General features: G+C 51.7%; 2 protein-coding genes across 3 annotated transcripts in view; both read left to right on the top strand.

The window, feature by feature from the left end:
• The first annotated feature begins 37 nt into the window (after positions 1-37).
• C17H5orf52 (chromosome 17 C5orf52 homolog) lies at positions 38-1859 on the top strand. The gene is made up of 3 exons (XM_034428677.3): positions 38-170; positions 1268-1376; positions 1543-1859. The coding sequence occupies exons 1-3, from the start codon at positions 88-90 to the stop codon at positions 1783-1785; spliced, it is 435 nt and encodes a 144-aa protein (XP_034284568.1). The 5' UTR covers positions 38-87; the 3' UTR covers positions 1786-1859.
• Positions 1860-3675: 1816 nt separating this feature from the next.
• Positions 3676-9447, top strand: part of OSBP2 (oxysterol binding protein 2) — a 57692-nt gene continuing 51920 nt past the window's right edge. Inside the window, exon 1 of one of the 2 annotated variants that reach the window (XM_087880417.1) lies at positions 3676-4083. In XM_087880417.1, the coding sequence (XP_087736543.1) occupies positions 3776-4083 (308 nt within the window). In that variant the 5' untranslated portion in view covers positions 3676-3775. The remainder of the gene's footprint in view (positions 4084-9447) is intronic. The other variant, XR_015730287.1, reaches the window with a different exon arrangement.

Below are 9447 nucleotides of genomic sequence, written 5' to 3'. Positions count from 1 at the left end.
TTTCCGCGGCAACCGGGCAGAGGCAGCCCATTGTGACCGCTTGAGTCCGCTTGGCCCGGCCGACTCAACCGCCGGGAGCTTCGGGCGATGGAGAAGGCGCCGGAGGGAGCCCCGCTGCCCGTCGTGACTTTCTTCCAGCCCCGCGAACACCAAGTGCTGGTGCTCTACAGGTGAGGAGGGGTCTAGGGGGGGGGGGAGAAATGGGGGGGAGCTCCTCCTCCTCCTCCTGCCAGAGACCCTCCTCGCCCCCTCCCCCTCTCCGGTTTGAGCGGCGGTTGCCGCTTAGCGCAAAACTTTTGCTTTCCCCCCCCAAAAAAGTGTCAAAGAGAAAGGAGAGAAAGGAGAGGGAGGAGGAAGGAAGAAGGAAAGAGAGGGAAGGGAAAAAAGGAGGAGGAGGAGGGGAGGGGAGGGGAGAGGAAGGGAAGAAGGAAAGGGAAGGGAAAGGGAAGGGAGAGGAGATGAAGAGAAGAGGAAAGTGGGAGGGGAGAAGAGAGGAAGAAGAAGGAAAGAAAGGGAAGGGAAAAGAGGAGGAGGAGGAGGGGAGGAGAGGAGTGGAGAGGAAGGGAAGAAGGAAAGGAAAGGGGAAGGGAGGGGAGAGGAGAGGAAAGGAAAGGAAGAAGGAAAGAGAGGGAAGGGGAAGGAGGAGGAGGAGGGGAGGGGAGGAGGGGAAGGGAGGGGAGAGGAAGGGAAGAAGGAAAGGGAAAGGGAAGGGAGGGGAGAGGAAAGGGAAGGAAAGAGGGAAGGAGGAGCAGGAGGGGAGAGGAAGAAGAAGGAAAGAGGGAAGGGAAAAGAGAAAGGAGGAGGTGGAGGTGGAGGTGGAGGGGAGAGGAGAGGAAAGGAAAGGAAGAAGGAAAGAGAGGGAAGGGAAAAGAGAGGGAGGAGGAGGAAGAGGTGGTGGAGGGGAGGAGGGGAGAGGAAAGGAAAGGAAGAAGGAAAAGGAAGGGGAAGGGGGAGAGAAGGAGAGGAAAGGAAGAAGGAAAGAGAGGGAAGGGAAAAGAGAAAGGAGGAGGAGGTGGAGGGGAGGGGAGAGGAAGAAGGAAAGATAGAAAGGGAAGGGGAAGGGAGGCGAAGGGAAGGGAGGAGAGAGAGAGAGAGAGAGAGAGAGAGACACTGCATTCATTTCCTGAAGCCGGCAACTGTCCGGATCGGGTGAAGGCAACTGATTGTGCCAAAGTTCACAGATTTATCTCGGTCATTCTTGGGATGGTGGGCAAGAGACCTCCTAACCAGCTGACTTTCCCCTCCCCTCCCCTCCCCTCCCCTCCAGCCAGCAAACTTGCAGCGAAAAAGCTTTGAAGAGGTTTCTTCCCAAAAGCCACCTGGCTAAGGTGATTATCCAAGACAACGTTAGCGTTCAGCGGGTGCAGGAGATTAAGGTACGTTTTTTTTTGGAAGCCTCTTTGCAGGAATCCTGGCGGGCGGTCAGACATCCGAGCGCGTCAGGAACACAGTCCTCGACTTCCAACCGTTCGTTTCGTGACCAAAGTTTACAACGGCCGTGTAAAGAGCAAGGAATCACCTTTGCTGATTGGTCTTTTCCAGAAACAGCAAATTGAAGGGCGGAAAAAGAAAGCCGAGAATCTGTTGGATCAGATGAAAAGGAGATTTCTCCAGAACCAGCAGAAAAAGACGTTCCGGTGGATGAAAGAATACAGCTATTATCAGAAAATGTTGGAAGAGATCGACCAGAGGAACCAGATGAGAGAATTAGGCTCAACTTTGATGATGAAGGGAAGCCAGTCCAGTTCTGCAAAACCCTCGGACAAGACAGGCCGACTCAGATAACCGGAATCACACTGGGGAAATGGCGTTTACCGGGCCATTCCATCAGAATAAAACCGTGTTGAAAAAAAACCAGATCCCGTCCGGTTGGTTTTCTTGACAAAAAAGCTTCAAGCTAAATAGCTCTGTCATCCCAGTATAACAGCCAGTAGATGGCAGTGTTTACAAGTTTGTATCAATAATATCTATCTATCTATCTATCTATACTCTATGCCTGTGATGGCGAACCTATGGCATGCGTGCCACAGGTGGCACGCGGAGACATATCGGTGGGCACGCGAGCTCAGCTCCGGCTTGCATGCGCACGCCGGTCAGCTGATTTTCTGGCCTTCTGGGTCCACCAGCCAGCAAACGGGCCCTTTTCCTGCCTTCGGTGGGCGTCGGAGGGAGGGGGGAAGCCGTTTTCGCCCTCCCCAGGCTCCTAGGAAGGCTCTGGAGCTTGGGGAAAGTGAAAAACGAGTCTACCAGGCCCACTGTGCCATCATGTGCCAAAAGTGGGGAGAGTGCGGGGGGGGGGGTGTCACGCGTGCATGTGCAGGGGGATGCGGCGCATAGAATTATGGTGTGTGGGCACGCGCGAACGTGACCCCCCTCGCGCTCCCCCTGCTTTTGGCACGCGATGGCAAAAAGGTTAGCCATCACTGCTCTATGCTCTTTTGTTCTAAGTAGACTTTCCCGTTTCTTGCTACAGTTAACTAGTTGAGGAGTAAAGCACATGGTGACAGTACCCTTTGCTTGCTCTGCAGTGCTATATGTAAACAGAATTTCTAACAGGGTCATCCAATGTTACGATTTTTTGCTATGGCAGGTAAGTGAATCTGGCTGGGGATGATGTCATTCAAGAGGGCTGGAGCTGCAACCGAGAAGGTGCAGTTCCTGGGACCTCAACGGGGGGCAGTTTAATCAGCAGGACCCAGATGGGGCACACACCCCCTTGAGGGCATGAGACGGGCAGAAAAAGGGGAGATCAGCAGTATCTCAAACTGCCAGGCCCTGTGCTTAGAAGAAGATAACCAGGTCAATCAATGGGGTCAAAAATGGGGTGGCCCATGAAGTGTCCACCCCACTACATTCGGGGCCAGCTGCAGCTTCTGGGTGGTCTCCAAGGGCAGCCCCACAAAGAATCCATTTGAATACAACAGGTAGTCTTTCTTTAGTGACTACAAATGAGGCCAGCCATGTGGTTCTTAAGTGAAGCGGTCACTAAATAATACTGACAACTCCTTAAGCCTCAAAGTTGTAAAGTTTTGCCCAATTTGGAGACCCCCCCTCCTCGCTCTAATTGAAAAACTAAGCTGGGTCCTCAGAGTTGCCCAATGCTTGGGCTGGGGGGGGGTTGGACTAGATGACCTCCAAGGTCCCATCCAGCTCAGTTAGTCTGTAATCAAAGAGTCCTCGGAGTTGCCCAATGCTTGGGCTGGGGGGGTTGGACTAGATGACCTCCAAGGTCCCATTCAGCTCAGTTAGTCTGTAATCAAAGAGTCCTCGGAATTGCCCAATGCTTAGGCTGGGGGGGGGTTGGACTAGATGACCTCCAAGGTCCCATCCAGCTCAGTTAGTCTGTAATCAAAGAGTCCTCGGAGTTGCCCAATGCTTGGGCTGGGGTGTGTGTGTGTGGTTGGACTAGATGACCTCTGAGGGTCCCTGCCAACTCTTGTAAAAAGCTTCCTTCGGGAAAGCTGGCACCGTCTCTCCTCCCTTTCCAAGCCCGTGGGAGCAGGACTTCAACTCCCGAAATGCCTCGCGCGGGGCCAGAGGGAACTCTGGGAGTTGAAGTCCGGCCGGTCTTCGAAGTGGCAGGGTGGTGGTGCGGGTGGAGCGAGCGCTCCGCCCCTGACGCGAGAGGAGGAGGAGGAGGAGGAGGTTGAGATTGAGGAGGGGGCGTGTCCTTTTCGCCTGGCCCCGCCCCCTCCCCTGCCTGCCCTCCCCCTGCCCAGCCCTGGCGACGACGGCGCCGGGCGAGCCGGGCGGGCGCGGGCGGAGCTGGGCGCTTATGGGGCGGGCGGCGGCGGTGGGTCCGCTGTGCATCGCCGGCAGCCGCGGGCTGGTCTCCCTGCTGGGCGCCGTCCCGTGCCTGGCTTGCAAGCAGCCCCCGCCGCCTGCTCGAGCCCCGCTGGCCGCTGCTGCCATGAGCCTAACCGGGGAGAGCTGCTCCGCTGCCGCCTCCGGCGCCTCCGGCGCCTCCGGTTCGTCGTCCTGCTCGGATACCCACCGCGGCTGGCTCTTCAAGTGGACCAACTACCTGAAGGGCTACCAGCGCCGCTGGTTCGTGCTCAGCAACGGGCTGCTCAGCTACTACAGGTAAGAGAGAGAGAGAGGGACCCATGCGCCCCTGCCGAGGAGCCCATGGGGCACTGCTGACTTGGGGTTTTTGGCGTTTCTTCTCCCATCATTCCCTCCTCCCAGGGGGCTGTTCTAGGCTACCATGGTTTCCAGCTTGGAAAGAGCTTGGACTTCAACTTCCATCGTTCCCTCCTCCCAGGGTCTGGCCTCGGGTCCCATGATTCCCTGCTTGGCAAAGGCTTGGACTTCAACTTTCATCGTTCCCTCCCCAGGAGGCTGGCCTGAGGTTTGCAGGTTGGCAAGGGTTGGACTTCCTCTCCCATCGTCCCCTCCCAGGGGTCTGTTCTCGGCTCCCATGGTTCCCGGCTTGGCAAAGGCTTGGACTTCCTCTCCCATTGTTCCCTTCTTGGGCGCTGTTCTCAGCTCCCAGGGTTCCCAGGTTCGCAGGCTTGGACGTCAGCTCCCATTGTCCCCTCCCAGGGGCCTGGCTTCGGTTCCCATGGTTCCCGGCTTGGCAAAGGCTTGGACTTCAACTTCCATCGTTCCCTCCCCAGGGGGCTGGCCTGAGGTTTGCAGGTTGGCAAGGGTTGGACTTCCTCTCCCATCGTCCCCTCCCAGGGGCCTGTTCTCGGCTCCCATAGTTCCCTGCTTGACAAAGTCTTGGACTTCCTTTCCCATCGTCCCCTTCCAGGGGGTTGGCCTCGGCTCCCATGGTTCCCTGCTTGGCAAAGCTTGGACTTCAGCTCCTATCATCCCCTCCCCAAGTGCTGTTTTCAGCTCCCATGGTTTGCAGGTTGGGAAGCTTGGACTTCAGCTCTCATCGTCTCCTCCCCGGGCGTTTTCCTTGGCTCCCAGGTTTCCCATCTTGGCAAGGCTTGGCTTTTAGCTCCCATTGTCCCCTCCCGCATTGTTTTGCTGCCCTTACAAGTTCCAATGGGGCACCCGAGACAGGTTGGACTACAGGTCCCATTCTCGTTCTTGAAGCTGCTCCATCAAGCTGCCACTCAGAGGGATCGGAGGACATCTTCCATCATCCACAGCTAACCTAGGCTGTTCTCCAGTTCAGATGGGTCTGGGTTCCAAGGCCCATCCTCCTCCTGCCTCTTGTCAGGTGGCAACGGGGTGCAACAAGCATCAGACTACAAATCCCACCATCCCCAGCCCACCTTGCTGTTCCACCAAGCATAAAACTGCAGCTCCCATCATCCTTAGCCACCTAGCTATGTGGAGCCTCTGGATGCTGGGGAACAATTGGCTGCCCTGGGGGAATGATGGGAAGCGTAGTCCTGGGGCGGAGGTATTCAGCGCACCCCATTCAGTAGCTGAAGAATCTTTGGGGGGCTGGAATATTACGGAGATTGCGGTAAAGTTATTCCTTGCTCGGCTGCAAAGCGTATTACGGTAGCTGTCATCCATTGTAATGCATTGAAGTAATTTATTTATTTACTCAGTCTTTCTCTTCCGGTGACGTAAATTCTCCCTATCTACCCCGCTCAGCACCCCAGTTGTCTCTAAAACCTAGCAAGGGAGTCCCTCCCCCCCACAAGAAGGCTGTTGTGCTCATATCTTTAAGGTAGCTTTGCACCCCAATATATTGCCTGGCTCCAGTTCCTCTGTTTGTTTATGCAAATATATATGTGTGTGTAAGAAAGAGGTTGCCCCAGATACTGTGGGTGCAAAGGACATTTATCATCATCTTTTAATGACCCCATAATCCCTTGCAGGGTAGTATCTGGGCAACTAAATAGAGCTAGCAGTGTGTTTTACTGGCCGGATGCTCTTCCTGTCACCAGTACGGAGTCTTGTTCGGCAGATATATTCTCATTGTGCCCAGAGAGAGAAATATCTGCCTCTACCAAGGATCGAACTCACTGCCTCCTGATTGTGAGGCGAGAGCTCCCCCTCTAGGCCACTGCACCACTTCACCACTCATGCTTGGTGAAAAAAAAATGGCATACCATATGTATTGGACAGGTAGTCCTCGGCATACGACAGTGGTGGGTTGCTCCCGGTTCACAGCGGTTCTACAGAACCGGTAGTAAAACCGGTGGGAGGCTCCGCCCACTGACCCCGATGTCATCAGAACGCTTCTCTGCGCGCAGCCCCATTGCAAACCGGTAGTAAAGGTAAGTAGAACCCCATCCCTGGCATACGACCGTAATTGAGCCCAAAACTTCCATCGCAAAGCGAGATGGTCCTTAAGTTGAGTTTTACCCCGTTTTACGACCTTTTGTGCCACATTTGTTAAGCGAATATCACATCTGTTGTGAAATCAGTCACACGCTTGGGGATCCCCGTTGACTTTGCTTGTCAGACGGTTGCAAAAAAGGGGAAATCATGTGAACCTGGGATGCTACGGTCATTAACTGTTGTAAATTGAGGACTACCGTATTTCCTCGAAAATAAGACCGGGTCTTATATTAATTTTTGCTCCAAAAGACGCATTAGGGCTCATTTTCTAGTTAGGTCTTATTTTTGGGGGGAAATACGGTACTTAAATGCACCTATCTGGCTGACAATCTTAACGGGGGCTTATTTTGGTGGGTAGGGCTTATATTACGAGCATCCTGAAAAATCATGCTAGGGCTTATTTTCCAGTTGGGTCTTATTTTCGGGAAAATACGGTACTAAGTGCCTCCATTTGACTGACAATCTTAACGGGCTTATTTTGGGGGGTAGGGCTTATATTACGAGCATCCTGAAAAATCATGCTAGGGCTTATTTTCCGGTTGAGTCTTATTTTCGGGGAAATATGGTACTAAATGCCTCCGTTTGGCTGACAATCTTAACTGGGGCTTATTTTGGGAGTAGGGTTTATATTATGAGCGTCCTACAAAATCATGCTAGGACTTATTTTCCGGTTGGGTCTTATTTTCGGGGAAACAGGGTACTTATACTTCCACTCTGGGGGCCGTACCCAGTTTTAGCAGTTTCTCAACTTTAGCGTTGTTAAGAGGTGTGGGTTTCGATTCCCAGAATTCCCCAGCCGGCGTGTGGGCTGGGGAATTCTGGGAATTGGGAAGCCCACGCATCTTAAAAGGTTGCCAGGATGGGAGAAAAGCTTGAATTACAGATTTATTAAGGGGGGGAAAAATCACGATTCCGAACGGATCAGTTTTGAATTCTAAATTTATTTATTTATTTATTTTATTTTATTTGTATACCGCCCTTCTCCAACAGGACTCAGGGTGGTGAGCAGCCATGGTAAAACATAACATATAAAATTTAAAAGCAATTTAAAAAAAACATTAAATAATTTTGGCTATCCATTGAAAACAACCCAGGTTAAAACCAATTACAAATTAATTGATTTTTCTATCATTGATTCTTTCAATGATTATTTGTAATCATTTATTACAAAATAAATGATTTTCCAGCTGTTTCTCTCGACTCCAGAAATTAATAACCGTGCCCCTGGTTTTAAATCGGCCAAACCTACGTAGCCACATTTAAATCCAGTAATCCTTTGGTAGAGCTTTAATCAACTTTAGGGAAAGCAAATAATTCTCAATCACGTTAGGAAGCTTAAGGCAGTGGTGGCAGCGCATTTGAATAGCTGCATTTTCACTTTTTGCTATTTTGCAATAAAAATAAGACCAATTACTAAAATGGCCAACATTGGCCAAGCCCTGTTTGGTTTTTTTTTTTTGCTTTTGTTTTTAACTGAAAAGCCAAATGCTTAATCAGCAAAACTGAAACCCAGTTTAAATGTAAACTACGTTTAAAAGTTTTCTTCCGAATTACCAATGGTGCTAGTTTCCTTTTGGCGAGATGAGCAGCAAAGAAACTTAATAAACAACAACAAGAATAATAATAATAGTATTTGTGATGCATTTTTGAATGTTCAGTTGATTGAGTTTCATGTTTAATGAATAAAAGAGACACCGTGTTTCTCCGAAAATAAGACCCTGTCTTATATTTTTTTTGAACCCTGAAATAAGCGCTTGGCCTTATTGCCATGTGCTCAAAAGCCCGATTGGGCTTATTATCAGGGGATGACTTATTTTGGGGGAAACAGGGTAATAATAAATTAATAAACTTAATGGCCAGCATTGGCCAGGCCCTGGATTTGATAAGTTGGCCATGAGTTGGCCAATTTATGGCCAACTCATGGCCAACTCACTGCAGCTAACTCACCATGGTCAACTCATCATGGCCAACTCATGGCCAATTTACTATGGCCAACTCATCATGGCCAACTCATCATGGCCAACTCATAGCCAACTTGCCATGGCCAACTCATGGCCAACTCATCATGGCCAACTCATCATGCTCAACTCATAGCCAACTTGCCATGGCCAACTCACCATGGCCAACTCATAGCCAACTTGCCATGGCCAACTCATCATGGCCAACTCATGGCCAACACGCCATGGCCAAATCGCCACGCTTTTCACCCTTACAACCATTGCAGCATCCCATGGTGACATGATCAAAATGCAGATGCTTGACAACTGACTCATTTTAATGATGTCATTTAATGGGTCGTGTGATCTCCTTTTGCGACCTCCTGACAAGCAAAGTCAAGGGGGAAGACGGATTCACTTAACAACTGTGGCAAGAAAGATCATCGGGGGGAGCAAAACTCACTTAACAAATGTCTCCCTTAGCATCAGAAATTTTGGGCTCAATTGCGGTCGTAAGTCGAGGACTACCTGGAATTAAATTCGGGGTTCCTTAATTCAGGTGTTCGCTCTGTGAACAGATCTGAGCATCTCAGTCCGATGGAGCGGACGGTTCCCTCCCCTCCCGCCACCCCGTTTGCTCAGAAGAGAAATTCAGTATGCGTGGTGTGAATTCAGGTGCTTGCTGGAAGGCTCCGAGAAAATTATGTGTCTGAAATCATTTTACATAACTCACATTAAGGCATGTCCTTTGGGCCAGCTCAAGTCCATTTTCCGCCTGGTCTTTTCTTAGCCAGGCGGTGTCCTCAGATGCTGCTTGACTTGCCCTTGTGAATGTGCAAGAATGTGCTGATCTCACGGGCGCACACACACATATATAGGGAGAGAGGGGGGGAGGGAGAGAGAGAGAGGAAGGGAGGGGAGGGAGAGAGGGGGAGGGAGGAGGGGGGAGAGAAAGGGAGGGGAGAGAGAGATGTAGAGGGGAGGAAGAGGGGGGAGAAAGGGGAGGGGAGGGAGGGGGAGAGGGGAAAGGGAGAGGGGAGGGAGAGAGAGGAAGGGAGGGGAGAGAGGGAGAGGGGAGGAAGAGAGAGAAGATAGAGAGGAAGGGAGGGGAGGGAGAGGGGAGGGAGAGAGGAAGGGAGGGGAGAGGGGAAGAGGGGAGAGAGAGAGAGGAGGGAGAGAGAGGAAGGGAGGGGAGGGAGAGAGAGGAAGGGAGGGGAGAGGGAGAGGGGAGGAAGAGAGAGAGGATAGAGAGAGG

Source organism: Pantherophis guttatus, chromosome 17, assembly GCF_059756535.1.
Source record: "Pantherophis guttatus breed Tessera chromosome 17, ASM5975653v1, whole genome shotgun sequence".
Taxonomy (NCBI): Eukaryota; Metazoa; Chordata; class Lepidosauria; order Squamata; family Colubridae; genus Pantherophis; species Pantherophis guttatus.
The sequence above is the reverse complement of the archived record's forward strand: the minus strand, read 5'-3'. Positions and strand labels throughout refer to the sequence as shown.

Excerpts from the sequence above, each read along its gene's own strand:
- C17H5orf52 (XM_034428677.3), top strand. The coding sequence starts at position 88 with ATGGAGAAGGCGCCGGAGGGAGCCCCGCTGCCCGTCGTGACTTTCTTC. Across the intron at positions 171-1,267 it reads CAAGTGCTGGTGCTCTACAG|CCAGCAAACTTGCAGCGAAA; the intron begins GTGAGGAGGGGT and ends CCTCCCCTCCAG. Across the intron at positions 1,377-1,542 it reads AGCGGGTGCAGGAGATTAAG|AAACAGCAAATTGAAGGGCG; the intron begins GTACGTTTTTTT and ends GGTCTTTTCCAG.